This window comes from Theropithecus gelada, chromosome 2 (genome assembly GCF_003255815.1).
Source record: "Theropithecus gelada isolate Dixy chromosome 2, Tgel_1.0, whole genome shotgun sequence".
In the NCBI taxonomy this organism is placed as follows: Eukaryota; Metazoa; Chordata; class Mammalia; order Primates; family Cercopithecidae; genus Theropithecus; species Theropithecus gelada.
Genome location: NC_037669.1, coordinates 61,465,523 through 61,488,863, shown reverse-complemented (window position 1 = coordinate 61,488,863; position 23,341 = coordinate 61,465,523). Strand labels below are relative to the sequence as shown.

The 23,341-nt window shown below is 37.5% G+C and overlaps 1 protein-coding gene across 1 annotated transcript; it reads right to left on the bottom strand.

The window, feature by feature from the left end:
* Nucleotides 1–19,670: 19,670 nt before the first annotated feature.
* On the bottom strand, nt 19,671–20,357 carry LOC112618802 (DPH3 homolog). Its single transcript, XM_025376290.1, has one exon. It carries the CDS (start codon nt 20,271–20,273, stop codon nt 20,100–20,102), a length of 174 nt encoding a protein of 57 aa, XP_025232075.1. The 5' UTR covers nt 20,274–20,357; the 3' UTR covers nt 19,671–20,099.
* Between the last annotated feature and the right edge of the window lie 2,984 nt (nt 20,358–23,341).

The following is a 23,341-nucleotide window of genomic DNA, read 5'->3' as shown; positions in this document are numbered from 1 at the left end:
TACTCAAAGCTGTAGGGTCTAAAGTTTGCCATTCTGGAAGAGAAAGCTATGTGACTGAGCATTACTTCTGAAAGTTATAGAGAGGGATGAACGTCCTGGGCTTGCTCAAGGAAAATGTTATCATAAACTCCCTGCAATTTGCATTGAGGCCCTGCATGGCTGTATGCTAATAGGAAAAGCAAATTAGAAGTAATACATTTCTCATATAGACTGATTTGAGCTAGGAGGTATCTGGATAACCCAGAAAAATAATCAAAGATAAGAAGGCGCACAAGCAAATAAGACGGCATGACAGAGAATCATCAGGGAGAGAAAAACAAAAAGGAAAACATAAGGCAATCCACGGTCTTTAGATACTGGAGCTAGACTTTAAAACAATTATTCTTGCTATTTAAAGGAACTAAAATATATGACTGAGATAATATTAAAAAAACAAACAAAAATTACATAATGAAAAGTTACTGAAATGAGTAACTCAGTGGAAAGATTTCATAGATTAGACTTCAATGAAGAGAGAATTAGTGAAATAAAAGGCAAGTCAGAAGGAAATACTTATTATGAAGCAATTGGGAGACAAAAAGATACAAAATACAGAAGAGAGGTTAAGAGAGAGAAGATTCAGTTCAAAAGTCTGATATGCACTTAACTGTAGCTTCAAACATGAGACATAAAAAGGGGGTAGAAGGCAACAATTTGATAATATCTAGCTAAGAATATCCTCACACTTCTGAAACACATCGATTTACAGATAGAAAAACTCAAGAAGAAAACATTAAAAGAAATATACTGAGCCATTATAAATAACGAGAAAAGAAAAGAACTTAAAAGCACCCAGAAAGTATAGGGTAGATTATGTTCAGAAGAATGACAGTTGTATTAATAGCTGATTTATCAACAGACAAACATAGGAAGCTAAAATACAAACATCTGCCAAATGCTAAGGAAAAAAACCCTGTAATTTTATACTCAGTAAAAACAGACTTCAGAATGAAAGACAGTTTCAGGTGAATAAAAACTGAGATAATTGATTATCAGCAGACCCTCAGTAAAGTAAATACACAAGAGTCTTTCTGACAGGATATCCTTGCATGAAGATGAGAGACACAGAATGAAATCTAAGAAAACTGATAAGACATTAATGAATCCAAATAAATATAAGCTGTTTAAACATTTTATTGTGTGATTTAAAATAAACAAACAATAAAAATATATGACAATAAAAGTACATAAGTTAGGAAAGGATAAAGATGTAAAAGTACTTCAAGGCACTTAGATTATTTAGGAAGACAGTAAAAGTAGAAAACTATAAAACATTACTAATGGAAATTAATGAAACCCATACTTCCTTGCCCCTTACCAATGGAGAGAAAGATATACAAGGTTGACAGATTCAAATACTCAATTTTGTTAAGACACCAATTATTCTCAAATCGATCTCTAAATTCTATATAATCTCAACAAGAATCTCAAATGTTTTATTGTAAAACTTGACAAGCTTATTCTAAAATGTATATGAAAATTCAAAAGACCAATCTTAAAGAAAACCAAGACTTCTTATAAGATGATAGTAAACTAAATGGGTGGGGACAGATGTAAAGATAGACGTATAGACTAACAGAAGAGAAGAGCAAGCTCAGAAACATACCAATGCATATAAAGACACTTGATTTGTGATAAAGGTAGCACTTTGGAGTAATGAGGAAAGATGATCTTTTCAATTGGTAGTGCTAAGAAAACTGGATACAATGGGGGGGAAAAAGAAAAAAAGCTCTTGACCTCTAGCCCATATCATACACAAAAAACAATTATAGTGGATTGTTGTTACAAATATGAAAGGTAAAACAACGTTTCAGAAGATAATTTAGGTGACTATCTTCATGACTTCAGAAAAGGGAACAATTTTTTTTAATAAGAACGCAAAAGCACTAACTGAAAAGGAAAACGTTGATAAATTCCTGGTAAAAGGGAAATGTTGATAAGCCATTTAACAGTATTAAAATTAAGAGATTATATTCCTCAAAAGACACCATTTTTGAAAGTTAAAAAAAAAAAAAGCAAGCCACAGAGTGGTTAAAAAATCTCATAAACATGATCAAAAGAAGTCACACCAAAAAATTGTACACTATATGTATACTATATTACTCCATTTATGTAAAGTTAAAATTAAGTAAACCTAAGCTACAGTGTTTAGTGATTGCAAACTTGCATGGTGAAGCCACTAAGATAATCGCTGTAAAAGCCAGGATAGTGATTATCTTTGGGGAGAGTAACAGTGGGAAAACAAAGAGCTTCTGGGGGGTGGCAATGTTGTATTTCTTGATGTGTTTTTCTTGAGGGGATGAGTGTTTCCTTTACAATAATTCATTAAGTTATATATATATAAAATATATATATATCTCTCCAAAGGTACATACCCTGTAGCACCTCAAGGAGAGGTCTCTGGAGTCAGATGACTGGATTTAAATTCCAGCTCTCTCCTAAGGGATGTGTGGCCATGGGTGAATTATGTAACCTCTTTAAGTCTCATTTCTTCATAAGAAAAATGGGTTTTATAAAGTTGAGAGGATGAAACGAGACAAAGCATGCAAGGCACCTCACATTTTGTAGACAAATAAGTAAAATAAAATTGCACTTACCTTGTACATCAGATAAGGGCAATTTTATTTCAGTTATTTGTCTACAAAAATGTTCCTGATGCAAGGCAAAATCCTACCTGGGCAGAATTGACTTTATGTCATACCTCCTCCTTGCTGCCCTTGCCTCTTTAATGCTGCTGTCTGAAGTGGGTAATAATAGGAGTGGAGACAGTCACAATAATACCATCTGAGAGTTATAGAGTGCTTCACAGTTTACAGATAGCTTTCTTTTCTATTTTCCCATGAAATCTTTAGAACGGCATGAGAAGTCAGGTTTATTTTCCCCGTAGACACAAATTGCAGAAAGGAGAGATTTAGAGAGTTTAAGTGATATGCCAGAGGTCCCAGTAGTTAGTGAGTGGCAGAATGAGGGTCTGAAAAACGTAGGTCTTCTGCTTTTGAATCCGAGACTCCCTGAATCATGATGTGGTCTGTGAGATTGTAATATGACTGGATGCTTGGTAGTACCCATGGGGAATGCACAAATTGATTTCCGTAGGTCCCTAATACTCTTCTCAACTAGTTATAGTCTTCACTGTTCAGTTTGCAATGATTATGTTTTCCATCACGGTATAAACCAAGAAGTGAAAGAGATGCCTTTTTTCCTCACTCAATGGAGAGGAGTCAATCTATGACCATTTTTTCAGTGTTCAGGAGCAAAATTGTTTCATTTAATCTACTCCACGGTAAGAATAAATTCATTTCCTTCTGCTCATGGATCTCTTTTTATCATTTTCTTCATATGCTCTTTTATTGACTTCCTCAGGACCCCAGGCTCCCATGGCATTAAGCTACAGTAATGGTACTGAATGGCAGTGACAACTCTGGGACATGGAAGCACATCTGTGCTGATTTTCTAAGTCTCTAAGAGTTTGTTGCTTAGTTCAGTTTTAACAAGCAATCCAGACATTTTACTGTTTACCATCAAGGCTGACCCTGGTATAGGGGCATTTGAGTTCACCATACGGAATGCCCTTCTTTCACAACAAGTTGTTTAGAAACACCAAAAAATCCAGGAGGTCATTCTTTTTCATGTCCATCTTAGCACCTGTACTTTTAGCCTTAAGTATTATATCATTGGTAAGGAAATCCACTTTAAAAAAAAGTGTGACAAATTCAGCTACAAAAAAAAAAAATCTCAGCTCTAGAAGAGAAAATGAATGTTATAGTTTTGTTTCCCTTCCTGATACAGCATTTCAGAGCTAGTCCTTAGAAAATTGGAAAAGAGGACAGATTTTGCTTTGGTTCTTCAGTTGGTCTCCTTTCTGCTGTTTCGTTCTGGGAAGAATTATTCAGTACTCTGTATAGGGAAAGAAAGCGACAACTAAAGTCTGGAGATTAAATTACTAAGTATTTATTGAGTTCTTAATGTTTGCAGGCATTGCGCTGGAGGGCGAAGATAAACGGTAAACAAAATAGACAAGGTCCCTGCCCTCATGGAGCTTACAGGCTAGTGAGTTATCAATTGTAAGAACAGGCAAGTCACTTAATCACTGTAAACATCAGTTTCCTCGCCTCTTAAGTGGAGATCTTAAACCCTCCTCTATCTAACAGGGTTACAAGATAAGAAATAGGAGATATATTTAGGAGGACTAGGATATATGGCTATGTTGTGAAAATTCTGGTTCATTAAACTGTCAAGTGTTATTGATGCTATTCTTCATGAGATATTCATATTTATACCCCTTATTATTAAAATATGTTTCTCAGTACAATATAAACACTGAGGCTTCTTTGCTAACTTTTATTTTTTTATTTATTTTTATTTATTATTATTATTATACTTTAAGTTCTAGGGTACATGTGCATAACGTGCAGGTTACATATGTATACTTGTGCCATGTTGCTGTGCTGCACCCATCAACTCGTCAGCACCCATCAACTCGTCATTTACATCAGGTATAACTCCCAATGCAATCCCTCTCCCCTCCCACCTCCGTATGATAGGCCCCGGTGTGTGATGTTCCCCTTCCCGAGTCCAGGTGATCTCATTGTTCAGTTCCCACCTATGAGTGAGAACATGCGGTGTTTGGTTTTCTGTTCTTGTGATAGTTTGCTAAGAATGATGGTTTCCAGCTGCATCCATGTCCCTACAAAGGACACAAACTCATCCTTGTTTATGGCTGCATAGGATTCCATGGTGTATATGTGCCACATTTTCTTAATCCAGTCTGTCACTGATGGACATTTGGGTTGATTCCAAGTCTTTGCTATTATGAATAGTGCCGCAATAAACATACGTGTACATGTGTCTTTATAGCAGCATGATTTATAATCCTTTGGGTATATACCCAGTAATGGGATGGCTGGGTCATATGGTACTTCTAGTTCTAGATCCTTGAGGAATCGCCATACTGTTTTCCGTAATGGTTGAACTAGTTTACAATCCCACCAACAGTGTAAAAGTGTTCCTATTTCTCCACATCCTCTCCAGCACCTGTTGTTTCCTGACTTTTTAATGATTGCCATTCTAACTGGTGTGAGATGGTATCTCATTGTGGTTTTGATTTGCATTTCTCTGATGGCCAGTGATGATGAGCATTTTTTCATGTGTCTGTTGGCTGTATGAATGTCTTCTTTTGAGAAATGTCTGTTCATATCCTTTGCTGACTTTTTGATGGGGTTTTTTTTTTTTTTCTTGTAAATTTGTTTGAGTTCTTTGTAGGTTCTGGATATTAGCCCTTTGTCAGATGAGTAGATTGCAAAAATTTTCTCCCATTCTGTAGGTTGCCTGTTCACTCTGATGGTAGTTTCTTTTGCTGTGCAGAAGCTCTTTAGTTTAATTAGATCCCATTTGTCACTTTTGGCTTTTGCTGCTGTTGCTTTTGGTGTTTTAGACATGAAGTCTTTGCCCATGCCTATGTCCTGAATGGTACTACCTAGGTTTTCTTCTAGGATTTTTATGGTATTAGGTCTAACATTTAAGTCTCTAATCCATCTTGAATTAATTTTCGTATAAGGAGTAAGGAAAGGATCCAGTTTCAGCTTTCTACTTATGGCTAGCCAATTTTCCCAGCACCATTTATTAAATAGCAAATCCTTTCCCCATTTCTTGTTTCTCTCAGGTTTGTCAAAGATCAGATGGCTGTAGATGTGTGGTATTATTTCTGAGGACTCTGTTCTGTTCCATTGGTCTATATCTCTGTTTTGGTACCAGTACCATGCTGTTTTGGTTACTGTAGCCTTGTAGTATAGTTTGAAGTCAGGTAGCGTGATGCCTCCAGCTTTGTTCTTTTGACTTAGGATTGTCTTGGAGATGCGGGCTCTTTTTTGGTTCCATATGAACTTTAAAGCAGTTTTTTCCAATTCTGTGAAGAAACTCATTGGTAGCTTGATGGGGATGGCATTGAATCTATAAATTACCTTGGGCAGTATGGCCATTTTCACGATATTGATTCTTCCTATCCATGAGCATGGTATGTTCTTCCATTTGTTTGTGTCCTCTTTTATTTCACTGAGCAGTGGTTTGTAGTTCTCCTTGAAGAGGTCCTTTACATCCCTTGTAAGTTGGATTCCTAGGCATTTTATTCTCTTTGAAGCAATTGTGAATGGAAGTTCATTCATGATTTGGCTCTCTGTTTGTGTGTTACTGGTGTATAAGAATGCTTGTGATTTTTGCACATTAATTTTGTATCCTGAGACTTTGCTGAAGTTGCTTATCAGCTTAAGGAGATTTTGGGCTGAGACAATGGGGTTTTCTAAATATACAATCATGTCATCTGCAAAGAGGGACAATTTGACTTCTTCTTTTCCTAACTGAATACCCTTGATTTCTTTCTCTTGCCTGATTGCCCTAGCCAGAACTTCCAACACTATGCTGAATAAGAGTGGTGAGAGAGGGCATCCCTGTCTTGTGCCAGTTTTCAAAGGGAATTTTTCCAGTTTTTGCCCATTGAGTATGATATTGGCTGTGGGTTTGTCATAAATAGCTCTTATTATTTTGAGGTACGTTCCATCAATACCGAATTTATTGAGCGTTTTTAGCATGAAGGGCTGTTGAATTTTGTCAAAAGCCTTTTCTGCATCTATTGAGATAATCATGTGATTCTTGTCTTTGGTTCTGTTTATATGCTGGATTATGTTTATTGATTTGTGAATGTTGAACCAGCCTTGCATCCCAGGGATGAAGCCCACTTGATCATGGTGGATAAGCTTTTTGATGTGCTGCTGGATCCGGTTTGCCAATATTTTATTGAGGATTTTTGCATCGATGTTCATCAGGGATATTGGTCTAAAATTCTCTTTTTTTGTTGTGTCTCTGCCAGGCTTTGGAATCAGGATGATGTTGGCCTCATAAAATGAGTTAGGGAGGATTCCCTCTTTTTCTATTGATTGGAATAGTTTCAGAAGGAATGGTACCAGCTCCTCCTTGTACCTCTGGTAGAATTCAGCTGTGAATCCATCTGGTCCTGGACTTTTTTTGGTTGGTAGGCTATTAATTATTGCCTCAATTTCAGAGCCTGCTATTGGTCTATTCAGGGATTCAACTTCTTCCTGGTTTAGTCAGAAGAGTGTAAGTGTCCAGGAAATTATCCATTTCTTCTAGATTTTCTAGTTTATTTGCGTACAGGTGTTTATAGTATTCTCTGATGGTAGTTTGTATTTCTGTGGGGTCGGAGGTGATATCCCCTTTATCATTTTTTATTGCATCTATTTGATTCTTCTCTCTTTTCTTCTTTATTAGTCTTGCTAGCGGTCTGTCAATTTTGTTGATCTTTTCAAAAAACCAACTCCTGGATTCATTGATTTTTTGGAGGTTTTTTTGTGTCTCTATCTCCTTCAGTTCTGCTCTGATCTTAGTTATTTCTTGCCTTCTGCTAGCTTTCGAATGTGTTTGCTCTTGCTTCTCTAGTTCTTTTAATTGTGATGTTAGAGTGTCAATTTTAGATCTTTCCTGCTTTCTGTTGTGGGCATTCAGTGCTATAAATTTCCCTCTACACACTGCTTTAAATGTGTCCCAGAGATTCTGGTATGTTGTATCTTTTTTCTCATTGGTTTCAAAGAACATCTTTATTTCTGCCTTCATTTCGTTATATACCCAGTAGTCATTCAGGAGCAGGTTGTTCAGTTTCCATGTAGTTGAGCAGTTTTGATTGAGTTTCTTAGTCCTGAGTTCTAGTTTGATTGCACTGTGGTCTGAGAGACAGTTTGTTATAATTTCTGTTCTTGTACATTTGCTGAGGAGTGCTTTACTTCCAATTATGTGGTCAATTTTGGAATAAGTGCGATGTGGTGATGAGAAGAATGTATATTCTGTTGATTTGGGGTGGAGAGTTCTATAGATGTCTATTAGGTCTGCTTGCTGCAGAGATGAGTTCAATTCCTGGATATCCTTGTTAACTTTCTGTCTCGTTGATCTGTCTAATGTTGACAGTGGAGTGTTGAAGTCTCCCATTATTATTGTATGGGAGTCTAAGTCTCTTTGTAAGTCTCTAAGAACTTGCTTTATGAATCTGGGTGCTCCTATATTGGGTGCATATATATTTAGGATAGTTAGCTCTTCCTGTTGAATTGATCCCTTTACCATTATGTAATGGCCTTCTTTGTCTCTTTTGATCTTTGATGGTTTAAAGTCTATTTTATCAGAGACTAGTATTGCAACTCCTGCTTTTTTTTGTTCTCCATTTGCTTGGTAAATCTTCCTCCATCCCTTTATTTTGAGCCTATGTATGTCTCTGCATGTGAGATGGGTCTCCTGAATACAGCAGACTGATGGGTCTTGACTCTTTATCCAGTTTGCCAGTCTGTGTCTTTTCATTGGAGCATTTAGTCCATTTACATTTAAGGTTAATATTGTTATGTGTGAACTTGATCCTGCCATTATGATATTAACTGGTTATTTTGCTCGTTAGTTGATGCAGTTTCTTCCTAGCCTCGATGGTCTTTACATTTTGGCCTGTTTTTGCAATGGCTGGTACCGGTTGTTCCTTTCCATGTTTAGTGCTTCCTTCAGGGTCTCTTGTAAGGCAGGCCTAGCGGTGACAAAATCTCTAAGCATTTGCTTATCTGTAAAGGATTTTATTTCTCCTTCACTTATGAAACTTAATTTGGCTGGATATGAAATTCTGGGTTTAAAATTCTTTTCTTTAAGAATGTTGAATATTGGCCCCCACTCTCTTCTGGCTTGTAGAGTTTCTGCCGAGAGATCTGCTATTAGTCTGATGGGCTTCCCTTTGTGGGTAACCCGACCTTTCTCTCTGGCTGCCCTTAAGATTTTTTCCTTCATTTCAACTTTGGTGAATCTGGCAATTATGTGTCTTGGAGTTGCTCTTCTCGAGGAGTATCTTTGTGGCGTTCTCTGTATTTCCTGGATTTGAATGTTGGCCTGCCCTACTAGGTTGGGGAAGTTCTCCTGGATGATATCCTGAAGAGTGTTTTCCAACTTGGTTCCATTTTCCCCCTCACTTTCAGGCACCCCAATCAGACGTAGATTTGGTCTTTTTACATAATCCCATACTTCTTGCAGGCTTTGTTCATTTCTTTTTCTTCTTTTTTCTTTTGGTTTCTCTTCTCACTTCATTTCATTCATTTGATCCTCAATCGCTGATACTCTTTCTTCCAGTTGATCGAGTCAGTTACTGAAGCTTGTGCATTTGTCACGTATTTCTCGTGTCATGGTTTTCATCTCTTTCATTTTGTTTATGACCTTCTCTGCATTAATTACTCTAGCTATCAATTCTTCCACTTTTTTTTCAAGATTTTTAGTTTCTTTGTGCTGGGTACATAATTCCTCCTTTAGCTCTGAGAAGTTTGATGGACTGAAGCCTTCTCCTCTCATCTTGTCAAAATCATTCTCCATCCAGCTTTGATCCATTGCTGGTGATGAGCTGCGCTCCTTTGCTGGGGGAGATGCGCTCTTATTTTTTGAATTTCCAGCTTTTCTGCCCTGCTTTTTCCCCATCTTTGTGGTTTTATCTGCCTCTGGTCTTTGATGATGGTGACGTACTGATGGGGTTTTGGTGTAGGTGTCCTTCCTGTTTGATAGTTTTCCTTCTAACAGTCAGGACCCTCAGCTGTAGGTCTGTTGGAGATTGCTTGAGGTCCACTCCAGACCCTGTTTGCCTGGGTATCAGCAGCAGAGGCTGCAGAAGATAGAATATTGCTGAACAGCAAGTGTACCTGTCTGATTCTTGCTTTGGAAGCTTCCTCTCAGGGGTGTACTCCACCCTGTGAGGTGTGGGGTGTCAGACTGCCCCTAGTGGGGGATGTCTCCCAGTTACGCTACTCAGGGGTCAGGGACCCACTTGAGCAGGCAGTCTGTCCCTTCTCAGATCTCAACCTCCGTGTTGGGAGATCCACTGCTCTCTTCAAAGCTGTCAGACAGAGTCGTTTGCGTCTGCAGAGGTTTCTGCTGCTTTTGTTGTTGTTTAGCTGTGCCCTGTCCCCAGAGGTGGAGTCTACAGAGACAGGCAGGTTTCCTTGAGCTGCTGTGAGCTCCACCCAGTTCGAGCTTCCCAGCGGCTTTGTTTACCTACTTAAGCCTCAGCAATGGCGGGCGCCCCTCCCCCAGCCTCGCTGCTGCCTTGAGGTTAGATTGCAGACTGCTGTGCTAGCAATGAGGGAGGCTCCGTGGGTGTGGGACCCTCCCGGCCAGGTGTGGGATATAATCTCCTGGTGTGCCTGTTTGTTTAAAGTGCAGTATTGGGGTGGGAGTTACCCAATTTTCCAGGTGTTGTGTGTCTCAGTTCCCCTGGCTAGGAAAAGGGATTCCCTTCCCCCTTGCACTTCCCAGGTGAGGCGATGCCTCGCCCTGCTTCAGCTCTCGCTGGTCGGGCTGCAGCAGCTGACCAGCACCGATTGTCCAGCACTCCCTAGTGAGATGAACCCAGTACCTCAGTTGAAAATGCAGAAATCACCGGTCTTCTGTGTCGCTCACGCTGGGAGTTGGAGACTGGAGCTGTTCCTATTTGGCCATCTTGCTCCGCCCCCTTCTTTGCTAACTTTTAAAAGCAAAGAGCTTTCAAAACTCTCCTGAAGTGTCATTTAAATTTAAAAGAAGCTTAGAAACTAATGTTTAACTCAAGATAATAATATTTATCTTCTCAAATTGAAGTAAGTATAATCCTTAGGGTATATAGTAGTATACCTGGGGGTATAATATACAGAGATACAGCCTTATTTGATGGTAAATAATTTAAGTCATTGTGTTTTTTAAATGAAAACAATGAGATACTGTCTTGGTCCATTTTCTGTTGCTCATAACCGAATACCTGAAACTGGTTAATTTATACTGAAAATGAATTTATTTCTTATCGTTATGAAGGCTGAGAAGTCCAAGGTCCAAGTCCATGGGGGCCTGAGAAGCAAGCTCCAAGGCTGAGAAGTCCAAGAAGTTCAAGAGGCTACATCTGGTGAGGGTCTGCTTGCTGGTGGGGACTCTGCAGAGTGCTGAGGTGGCAGTGTATGGTGAGGGGTCTGCGTATGCTAGCTCAGGTCTCTTCCTCTTCTTATAAAGCCATGAGTCCCACTCCCATGATAACCCATTAATACATTAATCCTTGAACAGATTAATCCATTCATAAGGGCAGAGCTCTCATGACCCAATCATCTCTCCAAGGTCCCCCCTTCTCAATACTGCCACATTAGGAATTAAATTTCAACACGAGTTTTGGAAAGGACAAATATTCAAGCCATCGGAGATACATTGTAGCTTAAGTGTTAAGTTCATATGATGTTTGAAAATAAAATAGAAACTGTCAAAGACATTTCAAATTTGTGATAGCCTACTGCAAGCTAAGCCTCTAGAACTTTGGGAGGTAATCAATCATTTATACTTTTCCACTCGCAGAGATTCTTTAATGAAAAAGTTTGAGGGAGACCAGATTCAAAGTCTGATATAGCTCAAAAGGAGCAATGCTATGTAGAACATACTAAATCAGAAAAACACAAAAATTCTCCTCCATATACTCAATATTATGGTTCTCCTCTTGTGTTGATTGATTGTTCTTGATGTTTCAATAGGGAGTATTGCATTGCCCTGATGGGGAATGGCTCCCAGTCAGCTGGTCTGGACATTTGAGACAATACGCATGGCACAAAGCAGTAGCTCCTCAGTAATGAGGAGAGATGGCTAATGCTTCCCTGTGCTCAGCTGAACTTCTGGATAATGATTTACCTGTCACATTTCATCTTCCCTTTTATAGAGCACAATCACGACATGCTAATAGTTTTAAGAATGCAAATCCTGCCTTTCAAGCTTGCTCAAGAGCTTTCAGAGTTTAAACATTTTTGTATTCTCCACATGGCCTACTCAACAGTTGTTGGGTATAAAGAATTTTTACCTTTTTAGCCAACTATTTAGTCCCATCTTATTCCCTAAAAGTGTATTTGGTGGTTCCAGGTAGTGTAGGTATTCTGCAAATAAGCCCAGTTTGAACCTGTCTCTGCTCTTCAATAACAGCATTAACTAGGTCTTTTTCTATTACTTCAACATGTTGGTTAAGGCTTCAAAACTCAGATCAATGGATAATAACTACACATTCTAAAGACAGATGTCTGATACTTCCTTATGAGACATTAACAAAAGACAGCAAAACCAATCTAGTGACTACAACCCCATTCAAGCTGGGGAAAAAAAAGGCTGGAGATTAATAGAAGGGATTATTTGAAATAAATTCATGTGAGGAAGACAAAGAGGGGAGGGAGATATTTGCCACCCTTTCCTTCCTAAAGTATTTGAAGTGCTTGTGAGAAGGGCATCATACTCATTGACTGGAGCTTTCCATCATATCAGAAGAAAAAAGAGGGTTCAGTAAGGATATTCCCATGATTTGGAGGGGCACAAGAGAGTAAATTCTTGAGCACAAGGTAAACCCCACCATGCTGAAAGAACATTAACCAGGAGAGTCTGCCAAGGTGAGGGGACCCCAGAGGAATAGAAATCCCAACAAGGGATGCTTCCAAAAGTCAGCTGAAGAATATATTAGTTGAATCAGAAGTCCCCACTGGGATCCAAAGAACCCACTATGTACTCCACAAAAGATCCAGAATTTGGTGGTTGCCATGACAAAGACTTCCTTTCCCCTTTCCAAATTCTCCGTTAAATCAACCTTGGAAGATCCAGAGCCACAGAAGGAGCCTTGGGGAGCAAGGAACATGAAAGAATAGATTGAGCCCTCCTTCTTCCCATTGTGTTTCTGAACAAAGGAATGAAGCTGAGCTAGTGGGAGGGGAGAAGGTTTAATTGAGAGACTGAAGTTTTGATTTAGGGCAGAGCAGGTTTTTAAAACAATACCTTTGGGAGGCCGAGGCAGGTGGATCACGAGGTCAGGTCAGAAGTTCAAGACCAGCCTGGCCAAGACGGTGAAACACTGACTCTACTAAAACTACAAAGAAAATTAGCCGGGCAAGGTGGCAGGCACCTGTAATCCCAGCTACTTGGGAGGCTGAGGCAGGAGAATCGCTTGAACCTAAAGGCAGAGGTTGCACTGAGCCGAGATTGAGCCACTGCACTTCAGCCTGGGCAACAGAGTGAGACTCCATTAAAAAAAAAAAAAAATTATGCTTGTGAGAAAACTATGCAGTTAAAGAGTAGAGGAGAAGATCCAATTATTGAAGGCAATAATTGAGAACTCAAAGATGTTTTCTGAATATATTCTAAATTCAACTGACTCAACAAATGAGTTAATTGCTGAAAATGTTACAATCCTTTGATGATTTATCAATTAAATGCCCTGTCAAATAGTCGGAGTTCCTCTCAGACCCTAACATCAGAAGACCCAATCTTTTTATAACTGGGGAGTGAAAGCTTTGATATGCTTTTTAGAGGACAAACAGCAGCCCTGAGTATGACAAGAGCATTTTAAGGGCAAGTAAATGATCTTTTCTTATCAGAACATGCACAGAAATAAAACTGATATTAACCTGAGAGAAAGGTTAAAGATGGAGTTTTCACAATTTGTAGTAACTCAAATGCCCACTAGTGATAAATGGGCACATAAACTGCAGCATGTCCACATTGTAGGAGAATAAACTGTTATAGAACTATGTGTGGTGATATGGATGAATCTCACATGTGTAATGTCCAGTGAAAGATGTCAGACACGAGAGTGCATACCACCTGATTCAGTTTATGCAGGGTACAAAAATAAGCAAAACCTAAACTAGAGTTGTGGACGTCGGAAATGGTTAGCCTTGGTGGGAAGCAATGTTTGCAAGAGGTACAAAATGGCTTCTAGGATGCCAGTAACATTTTGTTTCTTGATCTGGTTTCATGAATGTGTTCAGTTTGTGAAAATACGAGTTATACATTTATCATTTGTATACCATTATATACATAAGTTATAATTCAATAAATCATTTAAAAAATCCCCCCTCTCCCTACAAAAGTGAATCAACTATTAGAAGTCCAGATGGGGTCAACCTTAAGGCTGGGAATAGTAACTGGAAGGGGCAGAAGGGGAATCTGTGGATATATTCACTTTGTGAACATTCATTGAGCTGCACACTTATGATATGTATATTTTCCCATGTGTGTATACTTTTATATTAAAATAATGGAGTACTTGAATCTGAAATTTCAAACTTTTGTTTTAAATAATACTGCTAAATAAAATGTTACCTATTAGGCCTTTTCCCCCTTTACTCATTTAATACAATATTCCTCAGCTTTTCACTAAGCTAAAACACATCAGCAATAATCAAATATTTATTGACCAGAGATCTAGCTTTTTCAATCCATGAAATACTTCTTTGCATCTCTTAATGTGCTTTTCCTTTGACCTGTTGGGATATGAAAATCACCAGGTTGGAGACAACTATATCCCACCTTGCATACCTTTAAAACATCTGTAGTTCTTATGTGTGATGTATTCACACAGCTCACAGCCTCTGCAAGTCTTGTAAATATATCAAATTAGAGATTCAAGCACAGCATCTGGGAAGACTTCCACCTATGCAGGTGAGTTGGAAGCCAGCTCACTTCTCAGCTCTTAAAAACCAGGAAAACACCTGGAATGACAGATGGCACATCAATATAACAATTGGGGCAGATTTAATTTTCTTGGATTAAAGATCCCAGGTTTTAATCTACTAAATACATACAGACAAGGAGAGTAGTTACAGCCATTTTATCAGATGAGTAATAAGATTTGGTAAATAGAGTCATTTTTACCAGATAACTACATATAAGATATAAGCTGGCAACAAATTTATCTGTTGTTGTTGGGTAGATAACCATTTTAATTATGTTATCTTTTTAATGAGGTAGGTAGAAAAATATACCATTCAGAATAGGGATAGGCTTTAGCAAACATGGACAGAGAAGACAAATACTGCATGTATCTGATTAACTTTCCCATCTGCAAAACTAAATCTGTTGAATGTGTTGCTTTGAAATCAGAAACCACCACATACATATGAAAAATGTCGAGTCACAGGCCCTATTTTATTCACAGTTACATTGAAACAATCACAGAAGGACAAAACGATATACCGTAAAATAAAAATGATGTGTTTTTAATTATTGAGCAGTAAATACAAAGAAGTCATGGAAGAAATAAGAAAAGAGTAAGAAAATTCTTTTGTTTTCTGCCTTAAGCAAAACGTGCTTAGGAGGTGGAGAATATGATTGGCTTCAACCACACAGAAGAAGCCTACTGAAATAATATCAATAAGGGGGAGATGAATAAACAGATGTGAGTGTTCTCTCACCATCTTGATCTCGTGTTTTTCTTTTTAAATAGTGTTACACAAGGTTGTATTCTATTGTAAAGAACAGTTCTCAAAAGGTTACTTTTAAGTTTTTATGGTAAGGAAATTAACTAGTCCCCGAAGTGTATTATTAGAGGAAGTATTTTATTGTGATGGGGAAAAAATGATAGGAGAAAAATCCCCTTTCTTAAATTTTTAAAGCTATGGAATCCGGAGGAAGCAATAGTTCAAACAGTTACCATGTCTATTATCCGGGAAGTCAGTGAGACGTGAAACAAGGACAAACCCCATTTGCCTGGGCAAAGAGCCCAGGAGGAAGTAATTGCCAGTTGAGGCGCAGCTGCAGATAGAAGGTGATCAAATCCAAAGATCAAATGCTTATTTCGTTCTGATAAAAATCATTAAATCACGACTCAACTGACCCCAGGCTCCTGTACACTCAGGAAATGACTATGTATACCATCTGCACATAACCGTTCCTTAATACATTAAAATGGTGACAGTGACTTCCATTATGAAGTCCCTAGATAGGAACAATTTATCAAAATGCAAGTAGGCACCATTCACATTTTATTTAGCCTCCAGAATGAGATTCCATATTTGAACTCAGTACAGGAAATTTCAAAACAAAATCTAAATTTGGGAGAACCGAGATTCTCAAGTGAAAAGTTTGCTACCAACTTTTTGAATATAATATTCTTCATTTGACAGTAATTTTTTCCCATTGTCTTGACTACAGGTAAAATTCCAGATGGTTATTGTAAATTACCTGGTAGAAATAGAATCGTAAACTGACAAAGAACTATTTTTAAAGCTTGAGAATATTTTCTTCACCATGAAAAGTATTCATAAAATGTCTGCAAAGCAAAGAGACATCTGATACCTTGAGCTCCAGAAAATAATAGCTGAAAAAAATTCCATATTATTTTCATATCTAAGAAGCTGGAACTAGATGGGAAGTCTGGAACTGCTTCCACCCAAAGACAGGATAAGAGGTTAAAGCATGGCCAGGCGTGGTGGCTCATGCCCGTAATCCCAACACTTTGGGAGGCCCAGGCGGGTGGATCACGAGGTCAGGAGATAGAGACCATTCTGGCTAACATGGTGAAACCCTGTCTCTACTAAAAAATACAAAATTTAGCCAGGTGTGGTGGCGGGCGCCGAGATCGCATCACTGCACTCCAGCCTGGGCGACAGAGCGAGACTCCGAACGAGACTCCGTCTCAAAAAAAAAAAAAAAAAAAAAAGAGGTTTAAAGCATTTGTGTGTTTATGTGTGCGTATGTGTGTGTGCATCTGTGCAGTGAACTGGCTTTGTTTGGTTTTGTGGCGTCTGTTAGTTACTTCAAATTTGCACATGATTCACAAAGCTTTAACTGCAGTCTCTGAGCTCTCCTAATATCTAGACTCTATTATCTTGTGTGTCTCAAAGATGGCTACAACCCAACTTGTTCCACACTAAACTCAAGGTTTCCCACACCTTTCACTGATGTCTTCTTTCTTCTCACCACAGGGCCTCTGGTAATGCTACCCTTTGATTGTCCTTTCTTCGCTTAATTAATACCTACTTATTCTTCAGACCTCAGCTCAAGTGTAATTTCCTCAGGAGAGCCTTCTTTAACTCTATAACTAGGTTAGAATTTTCTGTTATACACTGTTATTTTCACTGTGAAACTTTTTTCCATAGCACTTGTCAAGCTGCAGTTTTACATCTATTTGTGTCATTAGATTTGTGTTTGAATCTCCTATGAAATTGGCATAGTATCTTGCACACACATGCACTATAAATGTTTCTTCAATGAATGAATGACTACATGAGTAAATTGTCCTTTAGTCTGTGGCAAATACCAAGGTGAAGCTGATCTCCGCATCTAGTCTCTGCGGTGGCCATGAAAATGTGCCTCTCAACTTTGGGTAATGGCTAGCATCACTGACTTATGACGCCTATGAAAGATGCAACGTTAAAGGCATTGTGCCTTTCTACTAGTTTGTATTATGAGAATATTTATCCTTTGTATCTAGTCCATATTTTATACATTGCTACTGTGTGATATTGAGTTACATGTCATCTGCTTTGCACTTCAGGCAGAACATACCTAGTACTGTGCAACTTAATGAGATATTTAGGATGAAAAACTCAGCATGATGTGTAGGATATAGTAAGAGCTATCACCATCACTCTCACCAAGATCACCATCATTGCCACTCTTCTTTTCTTCGAGGGACTCTGTCCTTCTTCAAAAGGAGGAATTAGCTAGGCAAAAAGGACTTTCTTACCTATTTACTTCTCTGACCTCCAGAAGAGATTCTGCAATTGTTTCTGGGGGTTGAAGGGACACAATTTGACTAAATACTAGCCAATAGTAAGGAATATTCTCCTTTTTTGCAAACGGCCTTTTCATTTCATTCTATTCATCGATCAAATACAAGTCCAGACAAGCAGAGGTTTGTTGTTGTTCCATTATTTGCCAACCTGAGCTGATCAAAATTTATGGTTATATCAAGCGGATAATAGTGCTTTAGACACAAGAGAAAGTCTTGTTAGGATTCCTCTTGGTATAGTACAGTTTTTCTGTGACTTAACCCTGATTTCCAAGAAATCACACATTGCTTTTGCAACACTTGGTCCCTGTGGAATAGTTCCAATATTTTCAAATTTATCTCTTTGGCTGTGCAGAAACATTGTTCAATAGCCCTCATTACTAAAATTTGCTTTTAATTTTAGTAGTGTTAGAATGGATATTGGAGCTTGGATAAAAATGTCAAAATGACTGTTATTCCCAGTGAAAGAATCTCAGTGAAAATATTTTAGTCCTTTAATGTTTTCTTGATTTTCTGTCTTTGTGGCTCGGCTCTCTGCAGGAGCACATGCCCTTCCCAGAGAACTCAACACAGGGCACTGAGCTACTGACCAGAAAGGAAAGATTTCCTTTTTCCATCTGTCTGTAGAATATGTAGGCATTAAGTACATCTTGTCTTCTTAAAGTCCCAGGGGAATGAAAACACCTGTCACAATTTTTTTTTTTTTCTAATTGAGAAAGATGATGGCTGTGAGCATCCAGTAGGAAGAAAACTAGAGTTGAAAAGAAGAAACAGAAAAAGATTTAAGGGATTATTCCTTTTCATTAGGAATATTATACATATAATATTAATTGAATCTTTAAAAATGTTAAAACTATTATCCGTGGGTGGTAGAAAAATAGGAACTTATTTTTCTTCCTTCCAATTTTCTGTGTTTTAATATAGTAGTTAGGAGGTAGCAATCTAGGAGGTAAGTGGGAAGAATTGGTAGTGGGTCTAGAAATTAGAGTTTAATAGGATCAGGCTCTCTGATTACTTTTCTACTCTTTCCAGGGCTATGAAAGTTTGAAGTACTGCTTTTCTGAAAAAGTAGTCCAAAGCTCTGCTGTGCATAATCTCCAGATTTATCCTGTACCTGATAATATATATATATTTTTTCTTCAAATACATTAGAGCCATACTCTGTATTTTCACTGAAAAATGAAACTGAGATTCTAAAGAGTAAGAGCCAATTCACATACATAAGTTTTTTTTTTTTTTGTGCATTAACATTTTTTATTTATACACAGTAAAGTTGTGTATATAAAGGGAATTTTCAAATTTCCAATGTAAATGATTCTAATTTCTTGCTATTCTTAGTACTGCAGCAAAGGAAGAATGATCGCCTATCTTTATATATTTCTTTTTCTCCAGGGCAACATTTCTCTGCAGGAGTGAATGTCTGGTTTGGCTGCATGTTATAGAGGCTTATTAAATATGCTCTCATGGGCATATTTATTCACAATAGATCCTTCATTTTCAAGCTCATTCTCTGTTGTAGATGCTTTACCTTGTAGTACTGACACAACACTGTGATATGCCAAAAGCACAGCTTCCAGCCACGGAAATCTGACATTAACCCCTATCTGGAATGCAATTGCATTAGCTTTATCAAAAAACAAAAATTCAGATACAGAAATATTACTTGCTCTGATCTGGCAAAGTCATTCAAACATTTCATTTACTACACTGGAATGCTCTGCTCCTCTCATTCTGTCACCAATTTCACTTCTTTTGGATGTTTTTCATCTTGTCCTGACTTCCAAGGAATATGCAGAAGATAAGAAAACTCCTCATTCTTTCATCAATTTAGACTTACTTTCTTGTTCACTAACTTTTAGCTCTGGAGACATTGTGACCTCACTGTATCTTCTCTTTAATACTATGACCGAATTCCCTGCATGAAGCATTATAGAAATGACATGCTGAACAGAAGAACATGTCCATCCTAATGGGAAAACTGAGGAGACCGGCTTGGTATAGAAACTGGAAGTGTGGTACTGATGAAGCAACTAATTTTAAATTTAGAACAGCAAAGCTGATGTCAAATTTCAAATGAAGGGCTAATTTTAATTATCTTAATAACCAAGTCAAAAATACAATCTCTTTTTTAGTAAGAAATCCTAATGACTGAGGTAGATGATGCTGTTATCAGATACTGAAGGAATTTGGTGTAAAATATGAAAATGATGAAACCAAGGGAAAGAAAGCACTGTTTTGAAATTATCTTCTTTTAAATTTAGATGGATAATTAAGAATGCTTCCAATCTAAGGTTCTTAGCACAAAATCCAGATATGTCATGTTATGGACTTGCTTCCTGAAGATGAAATCAGCAGTTGATGGAAAGAATCCACACTCTCACAGAACAGCAAATCACAAATGGTTGTCTCTGTGAAGCCAGTAGCTCTGCATTTGATATTTCTATCTGGGCTCATTTCCAACTGTTCAGGATTTGGATTCCTGAAGGCTTCTTCAGCATTTAACTAATTCTTTGTTGGCTGAAGGGGCTGGGACTGTTTCTCCACACACAAACTGATCCTTGGTGATGGAGAAGTTATCTCCACATGGGCAGGGATAGAAATACGTCTCCGAGTCCTCGTCATATTGGAAGTCCTCGATTTCCACCTCGTCATGAAACACTGCCATGGTCAGCGGGGGTCGCCGATGGGGTGACGCCCCGGCAGTCCGAGACCAGCTCCGACGGTCTAACTTGGCCGGAACCGGCCTAGCTCGGCCCACATACATAAGTTTTAATTCAGGGTATGTTGCTCAGGTGGGAAAAATATGTTTACTTCTAAACATTTTATTTAATCACATTCATAAAGAAATCTAGTGCTATGAATGCCACAAGATTTTAATGTATGTCACAATATTCACTGATGTATTAGAACTAAAAAGCATACATCAGCAAAGGATTAATTATAGATTTTTTTATTTAGAATAAATTATTGCCAACCAACCACTAGAAAACGTGAGAAATTCTCACTTAACTCTTGATTGAAAGGGGAAATTGAAATATAATCAAAGACTATCTATAAAACAACGATGATAAAGATAAGACCTATGAGTACAAATAAGGCTATGCTCAATGACCAAAAAAAAAAAAAAAAAAAAAAAAAAAAAAATCACAGACAAATACATCAAACAAGAGACTGAAATAAATGATTTGGGCTTTTTTACTATTAAACGGTCAGGAAAAAATCCACAAACTAAACTTAAGAAAGCAAAAGTTAAAAAGTTATGAACAAATAAAAATAAGTTACAAAGAAGAAACCAAAGAGGAAGATAACTGAAACACAGTTAAAACAAAGATCAATGACCAGTCAGGAATGATGATGAGATAAACTAGTGGGTACACTAAGAATTTAAAACAGGAGACAGTATTAATAGGCACAAATGAAGTGAGGGGAAACACCCTAACATATAATACAAATAAAGAGAAATTTTTAAATTTCCAGGCAAATAATAATAGTATTTGGCTAAAATAAATAATTTTCTGATAAAATGCGACACACAACATTAACCCCAAGAAAGACAGATAAGTTAACAAACCCATAACAATAAATATAATTTAGAAAATCTCTGAATAGTAGCAAATAGAATTTGGCAATAAATTTAAACAATAAGGATTCTCAATCAAGTAGAGTTTACCTCATGAATACAAGATTATTTCTACTTAAAGAACTTAATTAATATAGTTCATTACATTAATATGTCAAAAGAGGAAAAAACATGATCATCTCAATAAGTATTCAAGAGCCAATTGACCCAGAAAAACCACTATTTCTGATTTAAGTGTATGTTTGTAACAAAATACAAATTCAGTGTTCTTCAAATTAATATATTACCATTTAAGTATTTTTATATTAATAAAAATGATACTCAAGATCATCTAAAAAACATTTGAAAATATTCAGAAGAATTCTATAAAATAAACAAAATGATATGGCTTCAACCTATGAGAGAATGACATTATGCAATGAGAATAATTAAAATAATTATGTACTATGGAAGAAACAGGCTGAACAATAAGAGCAGAGAGTCAAGAAATGGACAAACACACCTGGGAATTTAGTACATGGTTAAGGTTCAAATATGGTGTGAAAAGATGGTGGTATAATCATTGATTGACTAAATGGAAAAATATACTGTGTCACTCACTGATTTTATTTCAAAATAAATTCCATGGAACCCAGAAGATGTCAGAGAAAACTTCATAAACCATAAATAAAAATGTCAATGCGGATTTCGAGACAACCTTGAAAGCAAATACGGTGTTCAAAATAATTGATTTTAAAAACTGTATTCAATTCATTTTATTTATTGATTTTTTACTTTTATTTTAGGTTCAGGGGTACAGGTGAAGGTTTGTTACATAGGTAAACTCATGTCACGGGGGTTTGTTGTACAGATTATTTTATTACCAAGGAATTAAGCCTAGTACCCAATAGTCACCTTTTCTGCTCTCCCTCCTCCCACCCTCCACCTTCAACTAGACCCCAGTGTCTAATGTTTCCTTATTTGTGTTCATAAGTTCTTACATTTAGTTCCCACTTAGAAGACAGAACATGTGGTATTCGGTTTTCTGTTCCTGTATTAGTTTGCTAAAGATAATGGCCTCCAGTTCCAACCATGTTTCTGTCAAATACATGATTTTGTTCTTTTTTATGGCTGAATAGTATTCCATGGTGTACATGTACAACACTTTCTTTATCCGATCTGTCTCAATTTATTTTAGGTATAATTTCAAATACCTAGTTCTTCCTGAAGCTTTTTAAGATCATTTAAATATAGTCCTATTCGTCTATTATCTAATCAAGTACATTTAAGGAGGTTTTTGCTTACAAACAGACATTTTAACATTTTAAGCTATATTTATAAATTTGATAAATCCAACTAGATTTTTAGAATCTCAAAAGTTTTATTAGCTTATGAAACTTTCATGGGTACTTAAATAAGTCTTGTAATTGTAGTAAGTTAAACTTTTAAGTGTGGAAAGTCATATGTTACTGACAATGTTCCAGATTATCTTACTAACATTTCCACTTAGAATAACAATTCTCGATCAAAGGATGATTCAGCTAATCATTTTATGGGAACCACAAGCTAGTTTGTGACTCTACTAAGTCAGATTCATTCAGGTAAGTCCTTAAAGCAAAAGCACTGCTAATATAAGTTATATTTACTTCATCATCTCTGTATTTAATTTTACACTTATTTGGAGTTAAAATAGACTTTCCTACTAAGGATGCAATGGGGCCGGGTGCGGTGGCTCATGCCTGTAACCCCAGCACTTTGGGAGGCAGAGGAGGGTGGATCATGAGGTCAGGAGTTCGAGACGAGCCTGGCCAACATGGTGAAACCCCGTCTCTACTAAAAATACAGAAATTAGCCGGGTGTGGTGGTGGATGCCTGTAATCCCAGCTACTTGGGAGGCTGAGGCAGGAGAATTGCTTGAACCCACGAGGCAGAGGTTGCAGTGAGCCAAGATAGCGCCACTGCATTCCAGCCTAGGTGACAGAGCAAGACTCTGTCTAGGGGAAAAAAAAAAGGCAGTGGGTCAATCCAAATTATTTGGGGATGGTCTTAAGCAAAGAATTTTTAGGATACATCATTCCAGTTGACTAACAATAAATACTGGCCAGAAATTTGGGTGATCTGGGGTTTCAGAGACAGCGCAATTTTTCTTAGGATAATAAAGAAGCTCAATTTTA